At 40.9% G+C, this 21,181-nt stretch overlaps 1 protein-coding gene across 1 annotated transcript in view; it reads right to left on the bottom strand.

Annotated features, from left to right (window-relative positions):
* rab40c (RAB40c, member RAS oncogene family) overlaps window positions 1-21,181 on the bottom strand; it is a 40,621-nt gene that overhangs the window by 5,697 nt on the left and 13,743 nt on the right. Inside the window, exons 3-5 of the mRNA XM_046333956.1 lie at window positions 18,998-19,058; window positions 13,132-13,192; window positions 10,872-10,949 (exon numbers count right to left, since the gene is read on the bottom strand). Of these exons, the coding sequence (XP_046189912.1) occupies window positions 10,872-10,949; window positions 13,132-13,192; window positions 18,998-19,058 (200 nt within the window). The remainder of the gene's footprint in view (window positions 1-10,871; window positions 10,950-13,131; window positions 13,193-18,997; window positions 19,059-21,181) is intronic.

The raw sequence follows: 21,181 nt of genomic DNA, 5'->3' as shown, positions 1-21,181 counted from the left end.
CATCCTATCAGTATCCATCCTATCAGTATCCATCCAGTATCCATCCTATCAGTATCCATCAGTATATCCTATCAGTATCCATCCTATCCTATCAGTATCCATCCTATCAGTATCCATCCTATCCTCCTATCAGTATCCATCCTATCAGTATCCATCCTATCCTATCAGTATCCATCCTATCAGTATCCATCCATCCTATCAGTATCCATCCTATCCTATCAGTATCCATCCTATCCTATCAGTATCCATCCTATCCTATCAGTATCCATCCATCCTATCAGTATCCATCCTATCAGTATCCATCCTATCCTATCAGTATCCATCCTATCCTATCAGTATCCATCCTATCCTATCAGTATCCATCCTATCCATCCTATCTATCAGTATCCATCCTATCCTATCAGTATCCATCCTATCCTATCCATCCTATCAGTATCCTCCATCCTATCAGTATCCATCCTATCAGTATCCATCCTATCAGTATCCATCCTATCAGTATCCATCCTATCAGTATCCATCCTATCAGTATCCATCCTATATCCATCCTATCAGTATCCATCCTATCCTATCAGTATCCATCCTATCAGTATCCATCCTATCAGTATCCATCCTATCAGTATCCATCCTATCAGTATCCATCCTATCAGTATCCATCCTATCCTATCAGTATCCATCCTATCCTATCAGTATCCATCCTATCAGTATCCATCCTATCAGTATCCATCCTATCAGTATCCATCCCATCCTATCAGTATCCATCCTATCCTATCAGTATCCATCCTATCAGTATCCATCCCATCCTATCAGTATCCATCCTATCCTATCAGTATCCATCCTATCCTATCAGTATCCATCCTATCATCCATCCTATCCATCCATCCTATCAGTATCCATCCTATCCTATCAGTATCCATCCTATCCTATCAGTATCCATCCTATCCTATCAGTATCCATCCTATCAGTATCCATCCTATCCCATCCTATCAGTATCCATCCTATCCTATCAGTATCCATCCTATCAGTATCCATCCTATCAGTATCCATCCTATCCTATCAGTATCCATCCTATCAGTATCCATCCTATCATCCATCCTATCAGTATCCATCCTATCAGTATCCATCCTATCAGTATCCATCCTATCCAGTATCCATCCTATCCTATCAGTATCCATCCTATCAGTATCCATCCTATCCTATCAGTATCCATCCTATCAGTATCCATCCTATCAGTATCCATCCTATCCATCCTATCCAGTATCCATCCTACCAGTATCCATCCTATCCAGTATCCATCCTATCCTATCAGTATCCATCCTATCCTATCAGTATCCATCCTATCCTAGTATCCATCCTATCCTATCAGTATCCATCCTATCCTATCAGTATCCATCCTATCCTATCAGTATCCATCCTATCCTATCAGTATCCATCCTATCAGTATCCATCCTATCAGTATCCATCCTATCCTAGTATCCATCCTATCCTATCAGTATCCATCCTATCAGTATCCATCCTACCATCCTATCCTATCAGTATCCATCCTATCCTATCAGTATCCATCCTATCAGTATCCATCCCTATCAGTATCCATCCTATCCTAGTATCCATCCTATCCTATCAGTATCCATCCTATCAGTATCCATCCTATCAGTATCCATCCTATCAGTATCCATCCTATCCTATCAGTATCCATCCTATCCTATCAGTATCCATCCTATCAGTATCCATCCTATCAGTATCCATCCTATCAGTATCCATCCTATCCTATCAGTATCCATCCTATCAGTATCCATCCTATCAGTATCCATCCTATCAGTATCCATCCTACCAGTATCCATCCTATCAGTATCCATCCTATCCCATCCTATCAGTATCCATCCTATCAGTATCCATCCTATCCAGTATCCATCCTATCAGTATCCATCCCTATCAGTATCCATCCTATCAGTATCCATCCTATCCAGTATCAGTATCCATCCTATCAGTATCCATCCTATCCTATCAGTATCCATCCTATCCTATCAGTATCCATCCTATCCTATCAGTATCCATCCTATCCTATCAGTATCCATCCTATCCTAACCTATCAGTATCCATCCTATCCTAACCTATCAGTATCCATCCTATCCTATCCTATCAGTATCCATCCTATCATCAGTATCCATCCTATCCTATCAGTATCCATCCTATCCTATCCATCCTATCAGTATCCATCCATCCTATCAGTATCCATCCTATCCTATCAGTATCCATCCTATCCTATCAGTATCCATCCTATCCTATCATATCCATCCTATCCTATCAGTATCCATCCTATCCTATCAGTATCCATCCTATCCTATCAGTATCCATCCTATCCTATCAGTATCCAACCTATCCTATCAGTATCCATCCTATCCTATCAGTATCCATCCTATCAGTATCCATCCTATCCTATCAGTATCCATCCTATCAGTATCCATCCTATCCTATCAGTATCCATCCTATCAGTATCCATCCTATCCTATCAGTATCCATCCTATCAGTATCCATCCCATCAGTATCCATCCTATCCTATCAGTATCCATCCTATCCTATCAGTATCCATCCTATCCTATCAGTATCCATCCTATCCTATCAGTATCCATCCTATCCTATCAGTATCCATCCTATCCTATCAGTATCCATCCTATCCTATCAGTATCCATCCTATCAGTATCCATCCTATCAGTATCCATCCCATCCTATCAGTATCCATCCTATCCTATCAGTATCCATCCTATCCTATCAGTATCCATCCTATCAGTATCCATCCTATCAGTATCCATCCTATCCTATCAGTATCCATCCTATCCTATCAGTATCCATCCTATCAGTATCCATCCTATCCTATCAGTATCCATCCTATCAGTATCCATCCTATCCTATCAGTATCCATCCTATCCTATCAGTATCCATCCTATCCTATCAGTATCCATCCTATCCTACCAGTATCCATCCTATCCTATCAGTATCCATCCTATCAGTATCCATCCTATCCTATCAGTATCCATCCTATCAGTATCCATCCCATCCTATCAGTATCCATCCTATCCTATCAGTATCCATCCTATCCTATCAGTATCCATCCTATCAGTATCCATCCTATCAGTATCCATCCTATCAGTATCCATCCTATCAGTATCCATCCTATCAGTATCCATCCTATCCTATCAGTATCCATCCTATCAGTATCCATCCTATCCTACCAGTATCCATCCTATCCTATCAGTATCCATCCTATCAGTATCCATCCTATCCTATCAGTATCCATCCTACCAGTATCCATCCTATCAGTATCCATCCTATCAGTATCCATCCTATCAGTATCCATCCTATCAGTATCCATCCTATCAGTATCCATCCTATCAGTATCCATCCTACCAGTATCCATCCTACCAGTATCCATCCTATCAGTATCCATCCTATCCTATCAGTATCCATCCTATCAGTATCCATCCTATCAGTATCCATCCTATCAGTATCCATCCTATCAGTATCCATCCCATCCTATCAGTATCCATCCTATCCTATCAGTATCCATCCTATCAGTATCCATCCTATCAGTATCCATCCTATCAGTATCCATCCCATCCTATCAGTATCCATCCTATCCTATCAGTATCCATCCTATCAGTATCCATCCCATCCTATCAGTATCCATCCTATCCTATCAGTATCCATCCTATCCTATCAGTATCCATCCTATCAGTATCCATCCTATCCTATCAGTATCCATCCTATCCTATCAGTATCCATCCTATCCTATCAGTATCCATCCTATCCTATCAGTATCCATCCTATCCTATCAGTATCCATCCTATCAGTATCCATCCTATCCTATCAGTATCCATCCTATCAGTATCCATCCTATCAGTATCCATCCTATCAGTATCCATCCTATCAGTATCCATCCTATCAGTATCCATCCTACAGTATCCATCCTACCAGTATCCATCCTATCCTATCAGTATCCATCCTATCAGTATCCATCCTATCCTATCCATATCCATCCTATCAGTATCCATCCTATCTATCCTATCAGTATCCATCCTACCAGTATCCATCCTACCAGTATATCCATCCTATCCTATCAGTATCCATCCTATCAGTATCCATCCTCAGTATCCATCCTATCAGTATCCATCCTATCCTATCAGTATCCATCCTATCCTATCAGTATCCATCCTATCCTATCAGTATCCATCCTATCCTCCTATCAGTATCCATCCTATCAGTATCCATCCTATCAGTATCCATCCTATCAGTATCCATCCTATCAGTATCCATCCTATCCTATCAGTATCCATCCTATCAGTATCCATCCTATCCAGTATCCATCCTATCCTATCAGTATCCATCCTATCAGTATCCATCCTATCAGTATCCATCCTATCAGTATCCATCCTATCCTATCAGTATCCATCCTATCAGTATCCATCCTATCAGTATCCATCCTATCAGTATCCATCCTATCCTATCAGTATCCATCCTATCCTATCAGTATCCATCCTATCAGTATCCATCCTATCAGTATCCATCCTATCAGTATCCATCCTATCAGTATCCATCCTATCAGTATCCATCCTATCCTATCAGTATCCATCCTATCAGTATCCATCCTATCCATCCTATCAGTATCCATCCTATCCTATCAGTATCCATCCTATCAGTATCCATCCTATCAGTATCCATCCTATCAGTATCCATCCTATCAGTATCCATCCTATCAGTATCCATCCTATCAGTATCCATCCTATCATCAGTATCCATCCTATCAGTATCCATCCTATCAGTATCCATCCTATCCTATCAGTATCCATCCTATCAGTATCCATCCTATCCTATCAGTATCCATCCTATCAGTATCCATCCTATCCTATCAGTATCCATCCTATCAGTATCCATCCTATCCTATCAGTATCCATCCTATCCTATCAGTATCCATCCTATCCTATCAGTATCCATCCTATCAGTATCCATCCTATCAGTATCCATCCTATCAGTATCCATCCTATCCTATCAGTATCCATCCTATCAGTATCCATCCTATCCTATCAGTATCCATCCTATCCTATCAGTATCCATCCTATCAGTATCCATCCTATCCTATCAGTATCCATCCTATCAGTATCCATCCTATCCTATCAGTATCCATCCTATCAGTATCCATCCTATCAGTATCCATCCTATCAGTATCCATCCTATCAGTATCCATCCTACCAGTATCCATCCTACCAGTATCCATCCTATCAGTATCCATCCTATCCTATCAGTATCCATCCTATCCTAGTATCCATCCTATCAGTATCCATCCTATCAGTATCCATCCTATCAGTATCCATCCTATCATCAGTATCCATCCATCCTATCAGTATCCATCCTATCCTATCAGTATCCATCCTATCAGTATCCATCCTATCAGTATCCATCCCATCCTATCAGTATCCATCCTATCCTATCAGTATCCATCCCTATCAGTATCCATCCCATCCTATCAGTATCCATCCTATCCTATCAGTATCCATCCTATCCTATCAGTATCCCTATCCTATCAGTATCCATCCTATCCTATCAGTATCCATCCTATCCTATCAGTATCCATCCTATCCTATCAGTATCCATCCTATCCTATCAGTATCCATCCTATCCTATCAGTATCCATCCTATCAGTATCCATCCTATCCTATCAGTATCCATCCTATCAGTATCCATCCTATCCTATCCATCCTATCAGTATCCATCCTATCAGTATCCATCCTACCATCAGTATCCATCCTATCCATCCTATCAGTATCCATCCTATCCTATCAGTATCCATCCTATCAGTATCCATCCTATCCTATCAGTATCCATCCTATCTATCCATCCTATCAGTATCCATCCTATCCTATCCATCCTACCAGTATCCATCCTACCATCCTATCCAGTATCCATCCTATCCTATCAGTATCCATCCTATCCTATCAGTATCCATCCTATCAGTATCCATCCTATCCTATCAGTATCCATCCTATCCTATCAGTATCCATCCTATCCTATCATCAGTATCCATCCTATCCTATCAGTATCCATCCTATCAGTATCCATCCTATCAGTATCCATCCTACCAGTATCCATCCTATCCTATCAGTATCCATCCTATCAGTATCCATCCTATCAGTATCCATCCTATCCTATCAGTATCCATCCTATCAGTATCCATCCTATCAGTATCCATCCTACCAGTATCCATCCTATCCTATCAGTATCCATCCTATCAGTATCCATCCTATCAGTATCCATCCTATCAGTATCCATCCTATCCTATCAGTATCCATCCTATCCTATCAGTATCCATCCTATCAGTATCCATCCTATCAGTATCCATCCTATCAGTATCCATCCTATCAGTATCCATCCTATCCTATCAGTATCCATCCTATCAGTATCCATCCTATCAGTATCCATCCTATCAGTATCCATCCTACCAGTATCTATCCTATCAGTATCCATCCTATCAGTATCCATCCTATCAGTATCCATCCTATCAGTATCCATCCTATCCAGTATCCATCCATCCTACCAGTATCCATCCTATCAGTATCCATCCTATCCTATCAGTATCCATCCCTATCAGTATCCCTATCCTATCAGTATCCATCCTATCCTATCAGTATCCATCCTATCAGTATCCATCCTATCAGTATCCATCCTATCCTATCCTATCAGTATCCATCCTATCCTATCAGTATCCATCCTATCAGTATCCATCCTATCAGTATCCATCCTATCAGTATCCATCCTATCAGTATCCATCCTATCCAGTATCCATCCTACCAGTATCCATCCTACCAGTATCCATCCTACCAGTATCCATCCTATCCTATCAGTATCCATCCTATCAGTATCCATCCTATCAGTATCCATCCTATCAGTATCCATCCCATCAGTATCCATCCCATCAGTATCCATCCCATCAGTATCCATCCTATCAGTATCCATCCCATCAGTATCCATCCCATCAGTATCCATCCCATCAGTATCCATCCTATCCTATCAGTATCCATCCTATCAGTATCCATCCTATCAGTATCCATCCTATCCTATCCTATCAGTATCCATCCTATCCTATCAGTATCCATCCCATCAGTATCCATCCTATCAGTATCCATCCTATCAGTATCCATCCTATCCTATCCTATCAGTATCCATCCTATCCTATCAGTATCCATCCTATCCTATCAGTATCCATCCTATCAGTATCCATCCTATCAGTATCCATCCTACCAGTATCCATCCTACCAGTATCCATCCTATCCTATCAGTATCCATCCTATCAGTATCATCCTATCAGTATCCATCCTATCAGTATCCATCCTATCAGTATCCATCCTATCAGTATCCATCCTACCAGTATCCATCCTACCAGTATCCATCCTACCAGTATCCATCCTATCCTATCAGTATCCATCCTATCAGTATCCATCCCATCCTATCAGTATCCATCCTATCAGTATCCATCCTATCAGTATCCATCCTATCAGTATCCATCCTATCAGTATCCATCCTATCAGTATCCATCCTATCAGTATCCATCCTATCAGTATCCATCCTATCAGTATCCATCCTATCAGTATCCATCCTACCAGTATCCATCCTACCAGTATCCATCCTACCAGTATCCATCCTATCAGTATCCATCCCATCCTATCAGTATCCATCCTATCAGTATCCATCCTACCAGTATCCATCCTATCAGTATCCATCCTATCAGTATCCATCCTATCAGTATCCATCCTATCAGTATCCATCCTATCAGTATCCATCCTATCAGTATCCATCCTATCCTATCAGTATCCATCCTATCCTATCAGTATCCATCCTATCAGTATCCATCCTATCAGTATCCATCCTATCAGTATCCATCCTATCAGTATCCATCCTATCAGTATCCATCCTACCAGTATCTATCCTATCAGTATCCATCCTATCAGTATCCATCCTATCAGTATCCATCCTATCAGTATCCATCCTATCAGTATCCATCCTACCAGTATCCATCCTATCAGTATCCATCCTATCCTATCAGTATCCATCCTATCAGTATCCATCCTATCAGTATCCATCCTATCCTATCAGTATCCATCCTATCAGTATCCATCCTATCCTATCAGTATCCATCCTATCAGTATCCATCCTATCAGTATCCATCCTATCCTATCAGTATCCATCCTATCCTATCAGTATCCATCCTATCAGTATCCATCCTATCAGTATCCATCCTACCAGTATCCATCCTACCAGTATCCATCCTACCAGTATCCATCCTACCAGTATCCATCCTATCCTATCAGTATCCATCCTATCAGTATCCATCCTATCAGTATCCATCCTATCAGTATCCATCCTATCAGTATCCATCCCATCAGTATCCATCCCATCAGTATCCATCCCATCAGTATCCATCCCATCAGTATCCATCCCATCAGTATCCATCCTATCCTATCAGTATCCATCCTATCCTATCAGTATCCATCCTATCAGTATCCATCCTATCCTATCCTATCAGTATCCATCCTATCCTATCAGTATCCATCCCATCAGTATCCATCCTATCAGTATCCATCCTATCCTATCCATCCTATCCTATCCTATCAGTATCCATCCTATCCTATCAGTATCCATCCTATCCTATCAGTATCCATCCTATCAGTATCCATCCTATCAGTATCCATCCTACCAGTATCCATCCTACCAGTATCCATCCTATCCTATCAGTATCCATCCTATCCTATCAGTATCCATCCTATCCTATCAGTATCCATCCTATCCTATCAGTATCCATCCTATCAGTATCCATCCCATCCTATCAGTATCCATCCTATCAGTATCCATCCTATCAGTATCCATCCTATCAGTATCCATCCTATCAGTATCCATCCTATCAGTATCCATCCTATCAGTATCCATCCTATCAGTATCCATCCTACCAGTATCCATCCTACCAGTATCCATCCTACCAGTATCCATCCTATCAGTATCCATCCTATCCTATCAGTATCCATCCTATCAGTATCCATCCCATCCTATCAGTATCCATCCTATCAGTATCCATCCTACCAGTATCCATCCTACCAGTATCCATCCTACCAGTATCCATCCTATCAGTATCCATCCTATCAGTATCCATCCTATCAGTATCCATCCTATCAGTATCCATCCTATCAGTATCCATCCTATCAGTATCCATCCTACCAGTATCCATCCTACCAGTATCCATCCTATCAGTATCCATCCTATCCTATCAGTATCCATCCTATCAGTATCCATCCTATCAGTATCCATCCTATCAGTATCCATCCTATCAGTATCCATCCTATCAGTATCCATCCTATCAGTATCCATCCTACCAGTATCCATCCTATCCTACCAGTATCCATCCTACCAGTATCCATCCTATCAGTATCCATCCTATCCTATCAGTATCCATCCTACCAGTATCCATCCTATCAGTATCCATCCTACCAGTATCCATCCTATCAGTATCCATCCTATCAGTATCCATCCTATCCTACCAGTATCCATCCTATCAGTATCCATCCTACCAGTATCCATCCTATCAGTATCCATCCTATCAGTATCCATCCTATCCTATCAGTATCCATCCTATCCTATCAGTATCCATCCCATCAGTATCCATCCTATCCTATCAGTATCCATCCTATCAGTATCCATCCTATCAGTATCCATCCTATCAGTATCCATCCTACCAGTATCCATCCTACCAGTATCCATCCTACCTGTATCCATCCTATCAGTATCCATCCTATCAGTATCCATCCTATCCTATCAGTATCCATCCTACCAGTATCCATCCTACCAGTATCCATCCTATCCTATCAGTATCCATCCTACCAGTATCCATCCTATCCTATCAGTATCCATCCTATCCTATCAGTATCCATCCTATCCTATCAGTATCCATCCTATCCTATCAGTATCCATCCTATCCTATCAGTATCCATCCTATCCTACCAGTATCCATCCTATCCTATCAGTATCCATCCTATCCTATCAGTATCCATCCTACCAGTATCCATCCTACCAGTATCCATCCTATCCTATCAGTATCCATCCTACCAGTATCCATCCTATCCTACCAGTATCCATCCTATCCTATCAGTATCCATCCTATCAGTATCCATCCTATCCTACCAGTATCCATCCTACCAGTATCCATCCTATCCTATCAGTATCCATCCTATCCTATCCTACCAGTATCCATCCTATCCTACCAGTATCCATCCTATCCTATCAGTATCCATCCTACCAGTATCCATCCTATCAGTATCCATCCTATCCTATCAGTATCCATCCTATCAGTATCCATCCTATCAGTATCCATCCTATCCTATCAGTATCCATCCTATCAGTATCGACACGCTGCAACAACACACTTAACGAGCGTTCTCTCTGCGTGGTGTTTAGGGAAACACGCGTTGCATCCTGGGTCGTTGTAGGAAAGATACGTGGTTAAAACACTGGTAAGCCTGAGCTCCATCGCTATGGGAAACGGGCCCTGGTCTTTCTAGCGGCTTCACCTTTCATTCTAACAATCAAATGTCTCTCTCTCCCGCTCTCTGAATGACAGAGTCCAGTTCCAGGTTACTGTAGACTAGAGGTGAACCAGGAAAGACATATCTTCACCAAACACCCTGAGAGAAACACACACAGGGAGGATGTCCTCTAGGCTTCTGCATCCCAGAAGGACATGGTGTGTCTATAGCAGTACTCTGGGCCTATTCGGTTCACCGAGGTGTGTTGAGGACTATGGGACAGGGTCTCTCCTTTCCTCTCCCCTCCCTCCATACCTCGTCAATCTCTCGTATCCAGCGGTCGATGCCTTCGAACGACCAGCGGTTTGCGATGTCATACACCAGCAGGATCCCCTGGAGAACACACACACACACACACACACACACACACACACACACACACACACACACACACACACACACACACACACACACACACACACACACACACACACACACACACACACACACACACACACACACACACACACACACACACACACACACACACACACACCATTGTTCTTTATGTCCTGTTTATAGAAGTAGGAGGAGCAGACAGGACCAGCCAAACACACTCAGTAGGGGACTTGTGTCATTAGATTGTGTGTGTACTGGATTAGATGAGTGTATTAGTCATGTGCAGAGTCTCAGATGTAATTGCAGGGTACAGTGAAACTCTGTAGCTCCAACACCGCAGGTCAAAAAGAGAAGTACATGAAACAATAATACTAATAATATATACTATATCCACAGTTGAAGTCGGGAAGTTTACATACACCTTTAGCCAAATACATTTAAACTCCGTTTTTCACAATTCTTGACATATAATCATAGTAAAAATTCCCTGTTTTAGGTCAGTTAGGATCACCACTTTATTTTAAGAATGTGAAATGTCAGAATAATTGTCGAGAGAGAATGATTTATTTCAGCTTTAATTCCTTTCATCACATTCCCAGTGGGTCAGAAGTTTACATACACGCAATTAGTATTTGGTAGCATTGCCTTTAAATTGTTTAACTTCCACAAGCTTCCCACAATAAGTTGGGTGAATATTGGCCCATTCCTCCTGACAGAGCTGGTTTAACTGAGTCAGGTTTGTAGGCCTCCTTGCTCGCACAAGCTTTTTCAGTTCTGCCCACACAATTTCTATGGGATTGAGGTCAGGGCTTTGTGATGGCCACTCCCAATACCTTGACTTTGTTGTCCTTAAGAAATTTGGAAGTATGCTTGGGGTCATTGTCCATTTGGAAGACCCATTTGCGACCAAGCTTCAACTTCCTGACTGATGTCTTGAGATGTTGCTTCAATATATCCACAATTTTCCACCCTCATGATGCCATCTATTTTGTGAAGTGCACCAGTACTTCCTGCAGCAAAGCACCCCCACAACATGATGCTGCCACCCCCGTGCTTCACTGTTGGGATGGTGTTCTTTGGCTTGCAAGCCTCCCCTTTTTCCTCCAAGCATAACGATGGTCATTATGGCCAAACAGTTTCATCAGACCAGAGGACATTTCTCCAAAAACTACAATCTTTGCCCCCATGTGCAGTTGCAAACCATAGTCTGGCTTTTTAATGGCGGTTTTGGAGCAGTGGCTTCTTCCTTGCTGAGCGGCCTTTCAGGTTGTCGATATAGGACTCATTTTACTGTGGCTATAGATACTTTTGTACCAGTTTCCTCCAGCATCTTCACAAGGTCCTTTGCTGTTGTTCTGGGATTGATTTGCACTTTTCACACCAAAGTACGTTCATCTCCAGGAGACAGAACGCGTCTCCTTCCTGAGCGGTATGACGGCTGCGTGGTCCCATGGTGTTTATACTTGCATACTATTGTTTGTACAGATGAACGTGGTACCTTCAGGCGTTTGGAAATTGCTCCCAAGGATGAACCAGACTTGGAGGTCTACAAAAAAAAATTCTGAGGTCTTGGCTGATTTCTTTTGATTTTCCCATGATGTCAAGCAAAGAGGCACTGAGTTTTAAGGTAGGCCTTGAAATACATCCACAGGTACACCTCCAATTGACTCGAATTATGTCAATTAGCCTATCAGAAGCTTCTAAAGCCATGACATCATTTTCTGGAATTGTCCAAGCTGTTTAAAGGCACAGTCAACTTACTGTATGTACATTTCTGACCCACTGGAATTGTGAAACAGTGAAATAATCTGTCTGTAAACAATTGTTGGAAAAATTACTTGTGTCATGCACAAAGTAGATGTCCTAACAGACTTGACAAAACTATAGTTTGTTAACAAGAAATTTGTGGAGTGGTTGAAAACCAAGATTTAATGACTCCAACCAAAGTGTATGTAAACTTCTGACTTCAACTGTATATATACACACTATGTCGGCAGAATGTGTGTACTATGTCAGCAGAATGTGTGTACTATGTCAGCAGAACAACTGTATATATACACACTATGTCGGCAGAATGTGTGTACTATGTCAGCAGAATGTGTGCACTATGTCAGCAGAATGTGTGTACTATGTCAGCAGAATGTGTGTACTATGTCAGCAGAATGTGTGTTCCTACCTGAGCCCCTCTGGAGTAGGACCTGAAGATGGTGCAGAACCTCCCCTGTCCTGACGTGTCCCTGAGAGAGAGAGAGCGAGAGAGATATGAGTTAACCACAATTAAAGGGATATTCCGCCAATTTTGATCTGTGGTTGAAAAGAGAAGGTTCTAAAAATAAATGTATCTGTGACATCACAGGATAGGATTCAAAGTAAGAAAAACAGTGATTTTCAAAACCTGCAACGAGTTTCTAGCCAGGAGGGTATCATCTTCCTCCCCACAAATCCCATAGCGTTTGAAGATCACTGTTTTTAAAATGGTTTAACTTCTGACGATATCATCGGGTAAAACTTTTTATCATTATATTTGTTCCTACAAAACGTAGAAAATGTGCCGTTTTCACATACAGTGTCAATCTACGGTGCACCAAACGGAGATGAATGATTATCCAAGATAAAACCCAGATAATGCACTTCAGAAAAAAAGGGTAGAGTAAGAAGAGTATTCATGACTTCTCTTTAGGCCAACGCCCCTAAACTAATGAGTACCCATCCTAACATACAGTATACTACCTACTTAATGAGTATCCATACTAACATACTACCTACTTAATGAGTACCCATACTAACATACTACCTACTTAATGAGTACCCATACTAACATACAGTATACTACCTACTTAATGAGTACCCATACTAACATACTGTATACTACCTACTTAATGAGTATCCATACTAACATACTACCTACTTAATGAGTACCCATACTAACATACAGTATACTACCTACTTAATGAGTACCCATACTAACATACTGTATACTACCTACCTAATGAGTACCCATCCTAACATACAGTATACTACCTACTTAATGAGTACCCATACTAACATACTGTATACTACCTACTTAATGAGTACCCATACTAACATACTGTATACTACCTACTTAATGAGTACCCATCCTAACATACAGTATACTACCTACTTAATGAGTACCCAAACTAACATACTGTATACTACCTACTTAATGAGTACCCATACTAACATACTGTATACTACCTACTTAATGAGTACCCATACTAAAATAATGTATACTACCTACTTAATGAGTACCCATCCTAACATACTGTATACTACCTACTTAATGAGTACCCATACTAACATACAGTATACTACCTACTTAATGAGTACCCATACTAACATACTGTATACTACCTACTTAATGAGTACCCATACTAACATACAGTATACTACCTACTTAATGAGTACCCATACTAACATACAGTATACTACCTACTTAATGAGTACCCATCCTAACATACTGTATACTACCTACTTAATGAGTACCCATACTAACATACTGTATACTACATACTTAATGAGTACCCATACTAACATACTGTATACTACCTACTTAATGAGTACCCATACTAACATACTACCTACTTAATGAGTACCCATACTAACATACTACCTACTTAATGAGTACCCACACGAACATACTGTATACTACCTACTTAATGAGTACCCATACTAACATACTGTATACTACCTACTTAATGAGTACCCATACTAACATACTACCTACGTAATGAGTACCCACACTAACATACTGTATACTACCTACTTAATGAGTACCCATACTAACATACTGTATACTACATACTTAATGAGTACCCATGCTAACATACTGTATACTACCTACATTTACATTTAAGTCATTTAGCAGACCTACTTAATGAGTACCCATACTAACATACTGTATACTACCTACTTAATGAGTACCCATACTAACATACTGTATACTACATACTTAATGAGTACCCATACTAACATACTGTATACTACCTACTTAATGAGTACCCATACTAACATACTGTATACTACCTACTTAATGAATACCCATACTAACATACTGTATACTACCTACTTAATGAGTACCCATACTAACATACTGTATACTACATACTTAATGAGTACCCATACTAACATACTGTATACTACCTACTTAATGAGTACCCATACTAACATACTACCTACTTAATGAGTACCCACACTAACATACTGTATACTACCTACTTAATGAGTACCCATACTAACATACTGTATACTACATACTTAATGAGTACCCATGCTAACATACTGTATACTACCTACTTAATGAGTACCCATGCTAACATACTGTATACTACCTACATTTACATTTAAGTCATTTAGCAGACCTACTTAATGAGTACCCATACTAACATACTGTATACTACCTACTTAATGAGTACCCATACTAACATACTGTATACTACCTACTTAATGAGTACCCATACTAACATACTGTATACTACCTACTTAATGAGTACCCATACTAACATACTGTATACTACATACTTAATGAGTATATACTATTAGTTCATTTTAGTATACTGTAAACAAACGGTATTGTTTCAGTTGAGCGTACTAGCATTTCGCCTGTTGTCCGGAAGTTGATGCTGTTGATATGCAACCTAATAATAATAATAATAATAATATATGCCATTTAGCAGACGCTTTTATCCAAAGCGACTTACAGTCATGTGTGCATACATTCTACGTATGGCTAGCGTATCTTGCTAGCTTGTTAGCATTACAAATGACTATCTGGTATGTTCGTAAATTCAATCTGGAGTACTTTCTGTTTCATAACCACAGCGTGTTGATTCAACATGTAGGATGTACTAATAACCACAACATGTAGGATGTACTAATAACCACAACATGTAGGATGTACTAATAACCACAACATGTAGGATGTACTAATAACCACAACATGTAGGATGTACTAATAACCACAACGTGTAGGATGTACTAATAACCACAGCGTGTTGATTCAACATGTAGGATGTACTAATAACCACAACGTGTTGATTCAACATGTAGGAAGTACTAATAACCACAACATGTAGGATGTACTAATAACCACAACGTGTTGATTCAACATGTAGGATGTACTAATAACCACAACATGTAGGATGTACTAATAACCACAACGTGTTGATTCAACATGTAGGATGTACTAATAACCACAACATGTAGGATGTACTAATAACCACAACATGTAGGATGTACTAATAACCACAGCGTGTAGGATGTACTAATAACCACAGCGTGTAGGATGTACTAATAACCACAGCGTGTAGGATGTACTAATAACCACAGCGTGTAGGATGTACTAATAACCACAACATGTAGTATGTACTAATAACCACAACATGTAGGATGTACTAATAACCACAGCATGTAGGATGTACTAATAACCACAGCATGTAGGATGTACTAATAACCACAACATGTAGGATGTACTAATAACCACAACATGTAGGATGTACTAATAACCACAACATGTAGGATGTACTAATAACCACAACGTGTAGGATGTACTAATAACCACAACGTGTAGGATGTACTAATAACCACAACGTGTAGGATGTACTAATAACCACAACATGTAGGATGTACTAATAACCACAACATGTAGGATGTACTAATAACCACAACGTGTAGGATGTACTAATAACCACAACGTGTAGGATGTACTAATAACCACAACGTGTAGGATGTACTAATAACCACAACGTGTAGGATGTACTAATAACCACAACATGTAGGATGTACTAATAACCACAACGTGTAGGATGTACTAATAACCACAACATGTAGGATGTACTAATAACCACAGCGTGTTGATTCAACATGTAGGATGTACTAATAACCACAGCGTGTTGATTCAACATGTAGGATGTACTAATAACCACAACGTGTTGATTCAACATGTAGGATGTACTAATAACCACAACATGTAGGATGTACTAATAACCACAACATGTAGGATGTACTAATAACCACAACATGTAGGATGTACTAATAACCACAACATGTAGGATGTACTAATAACCACAACGTGTAGGATGTACTAATAACCACAGCGTGTTGATTCAACATGTAGGATGTACTAATAACCACAACATGTAGGATGTACTAATAACCACAACATGTTGATTCAACATGTAGGATGTACTAATAACCACAACATGTAGGATGTACTAATAACCACAACATGTTGATTCAACATGTAGGATGTACTAATAACCACAACATGTAGGATGTACTAATAACCACAACATGTAGGATGTACTAATAACCACAGCGTGTAGGATGTACTAATAACCACAGCGTGTAGGATGTACTAATAACCACAACGTGTTGATTCAACATGTAGGATGTACTAATAACCACAACATGTAGGATGTACTAATAACCACAACATGTAGGATGTACTAATAACCACAACATGTAGGATGTACTAATAACCACAGCATGTAGGATGTACTAATAACCACAACATGTAGGATGTACTAATAACCACAACATGTAGGATGTACTAATAACCACAACATGTAGGATGTACTAATAACCACAACATGTAGGATGTACTAATAACCACAATGTGTAGGATGTACTAATAACCACAACGTGTAGGATGTACTAATAACCACAACATGTAGGATGTACTAATAACCACAACATGTAGGATGTACTAATAACCACAACATGTAGGATGTACTAATAACCACAGCGTGTTGATTCAACATGTAGGATGTACTAATAACCACAACATGTAGGATGTACTAATAACCACAACATGTAGGATGTACTAATAACCACAACGTGTAGGATGTACTAATAACCACAACATGTAGGATGTACTAATAACCACAACATGTAGGATGTACTAATAACCACAGCGTGTTGATTCAACATGTAGGATGTACTAATAACCACAACATGTAGGATGTACTAATAACCACAACGTGTAGGATGTACTAATAACCACAACGTGTAGGATGTACTAATAACCACAACATGTAGGATGTACTAATAACCACAGCGTGTTGATTCAACATGTAGGATGTACTAATAACCACAACATGTAGGATGTACTAATAACCACAGCGTGTTGATTCAACATGTAGGATGTACTAATAACCACAACATGTAGGATGTACTAATAACCACAGCGTGTTGATTCAACATGTAGGATGTACTAATAACCACAACATGTAGGATGTACTAATAACCACAACATGTAGGATGTACTAATAAGCACAACATGTAGGATGTACTAATAACCACAGCGTGTTGATTCAACATGTAGGATGTACTAATAACCACAACATGTAGGATGTACTAATAACCACAACATGTAGGATGTACTAATAAGCACAACATGTAGGATGTACTAATAACCACAACATGTAGGATGTACTAATAACCACAACATGTAGGATGTACTAATAACCACAACATGTAGGATGTACTAATAAGCACAACATGTAGGATGTACTAATAACCACAGAGTGTAGGATGTACTAATAACCACAACATGTAGGATGTACTAATAACCACAACATGTAGGATGTACTAAAAACCACAACATGTAGGATGTACTAATAACCACAGAGTGTAGGATGTACTAATAACCACAACATGTAGGATGTACTAATAACCACAGAGTGTAGGATGTACTAATAACCACAACATGTAGGATGTACTAATAACCACAACATGTAGGATGTACTAATAACCACAGAGTGTAGGATGTACTAATAACCACAACATGTAGGATGTACTAATAACCACAGAGTGTAGGATGTACTAATAACCACAACATGTAGGATGTACTAATAACCACAACATGTAGGATGTACTAATAACCACAGAGTGTAGGATGTACTAATAACCACAACATGTAGGATGTACTAATAACCACAGCGTGTTGATTCAACATGTAGGATGTACTAATAACCACAACATGTAGGATGTACTAATAACCACAACATGTAGGACGTACTAACCACAGCTCCAGTTTCACTCTCCTCCCATCCAGCAGAATAGTGGTGGTCTTGTAGTCGATGCCTGGATGGAGGAGAGAGGGAAGAGGTTGAGAGAGAGAGGGAGAGAGAGAGAGGGGGAGGAGGTTGAGAGAGAGACGTGGTTGAGAGAGAGAGAGACGTGGTTGAGAGAGAGAGAGACGAGGTTGAGAGAGGGGGGGGGGTCGAAAGAGAGAGGGAGAGGGGGTTGAGAGAGAGGGGGTTGAGAGAGAGAGGGTTGAGAGAGAGAGAGAAAGAGAGAGGGTTGAGAGAGAGAGAGAGGGTTGAGAGAGGAGGTTGAGAGAGAGAGAGGGAGAGGGTTGAGAGAGAGAGAGAGAGAGGGTTGAGAGAGAGAGAGACAGAGAGAGGGTTGAGAGAGAGAGAGACAGAGAGAGGGTTGAGAGGTTGAGAGAGAGAGAGAGGGTTGAGAGAGAGAGAGAGAGAGAGAGAGGGTTGAGAGAGAGAGAGAGAGAGAGAGAGAGAGAGAGAGAGAGAGAGAGAGAGGGTTGAGAGAGAGAGAGAGGGGGAGAGAGAGAGGGTTGAGAGAGAGAGAGAGAGAGAGAGAGAGAGAGAGGGGTTGAGAGAGAGAGAGAGAGACAGAGAGAGGGTTGAGAGGTTGAGAGAGAGAGAGAGGGTTGAGAGAGAGAGAGAGAGGGTTGAGAGAGAGAGAGAGAGAGAGAGAGGGTTGAGAGAGAGAGAGACAGAGAGAGAGAGAGAGAGAGAGAGGTTGAGAGAGAGAGAGAGAGAGAGAGGGTTGAGAGAGAGAGAGAGAGAGAGAGAGAGAGAGAGAGAGAGAGAGAGAGAGAGAGAGAGAGAGAGAGAGAGAGAGAGAGAGAGAGAGAGAGAGAGGAGAGAGAGAGAGGGAGAGAGAGAGAGGGTTGAGAGAGAGAGAGAGAGAGAGAGAGAGAGAGAGAGAGAGAGGGTTGAGAGAGAGAGAGAGAGAGAGAGAGAGAGAGAGAGAGAGAAGGGGGAGGTTGAAATACAGAAGAGAAAGTGGTAGGGAGGAGGGTGAGAGAAAGAAGGGAGAGGTATTAGACATTAAAAAGTTCAGTTCACCTGTCCTCCTGTGTGTGTGTGTGTGTGTGTGTGTGTGTGTGTGTGTGTGTGTGTGTGTGTGTGTGTGTGTGTGTGTGTGTGTGTGTGTGTGTGTGTGTGTGTGTGTGTGTGTGTGTGTGTGTGTGTGTGTGTGTGTGTGTGTGTGTGTGTGTGTGTAGGTTGTGGGTGGAGTGTGTAGGTTGTGGGTGGAGTGTGTGTGTGTGTGTGTAGGTTGTGGGTGGAGTGTGTGTGTGTGTGTGTGTGTGTGTGTGTGTGTGTGTGTGTGTGTGTGTGTGTGTGTGTGTGTGTGTGTGTGTGTGTGTGTGTGTGTGTGTGTGTGTGTGTGTGTGTGTGTGTGTGTGTGTGTGTGTGTGTGTGTGTGGCTTCAGAATGTAAAAGGACACATATTGTGCTTCAGTTGCAGTTCTCCACTTGGATGAGAAATCTTTGCTCTTGTCCTGACCAATCAAATTACTGCTTTCACGGCGGTCTATGGCACTGCATCTCAGGGCAAGAGGTGTCACTACAGACCCTGGTTCGATTCCAGGCTGATTCACAATTGTCCCAGCGTCGTCTGCATTAACAGTTTGGCCGGGGGGAAGGCCGTCATTGTAAAGAAGAATTTGTTCTTAGTTGACTTTCCCAAGTATAAAAAAAAAAATTAAATACATTTTTTAAATTCACGCACTGGCATTCTTTTATTTAAAAGGAACTCAGTCCACCTTTAAAGTTACTCTTGAAAGGTGTAATAGCAGTTGGGTAGTGCATCATCAGTTCCTCTGTCATTTTGGGGCGGCAGGGTAGTCTAGTGGTTAGACTGTAGAGGTGGCAGAGTAGCCTAGTGGTTAGAGTGTAGAGGTGGCAGGGTAGCCTAGTGGTTAGAGTGTAGAGGTGTCAGGGTAGCCTAGTGGTTAGAGTGTAGAGGTGGCAGGGTAGCCTAGTGGTTAGAGTGTAGAGGTGGCAGGGTAGCCTAGTGGTTAGAGTGTAGAGGTGGCAGGGTAGCCTAGTGGTTAGAGTGTAGAGGTGTCAGGGTAGCCTAGTGGTTAGAGTGTAGAGGTGGCAGGGTAGCCTAGTGGTTAGAGTGTAGAGGTGGCAGGGTAGCCTAGTGGTTAGAGTGTAGAGGTGGCAGGGTAG

Source organism: Oncorhynchus gorbuscha, unplaced genomic scaffold, assembly GCF_021184085.1.
Source record: "Oncorhynchus gorbuscha isolate QuinsamMale2020 ecotype Even-year unplaced genomic scaffold, OgorEven_v1.0 Un_scaffold_551, whole genome shotgun sequence".
Classification (NCBI taxonomy): Eukaryota; Metazoa; Chordata; class Actinopteri; order Salmoniformes; family Salmonidae; genus Oncorhynchus; species Oncorhynchus gorbuscha.
Note: the sequence above shows the minus strand (reverse complement) of the source record. Positions and strands in the feature narration are given on the sequence as shown.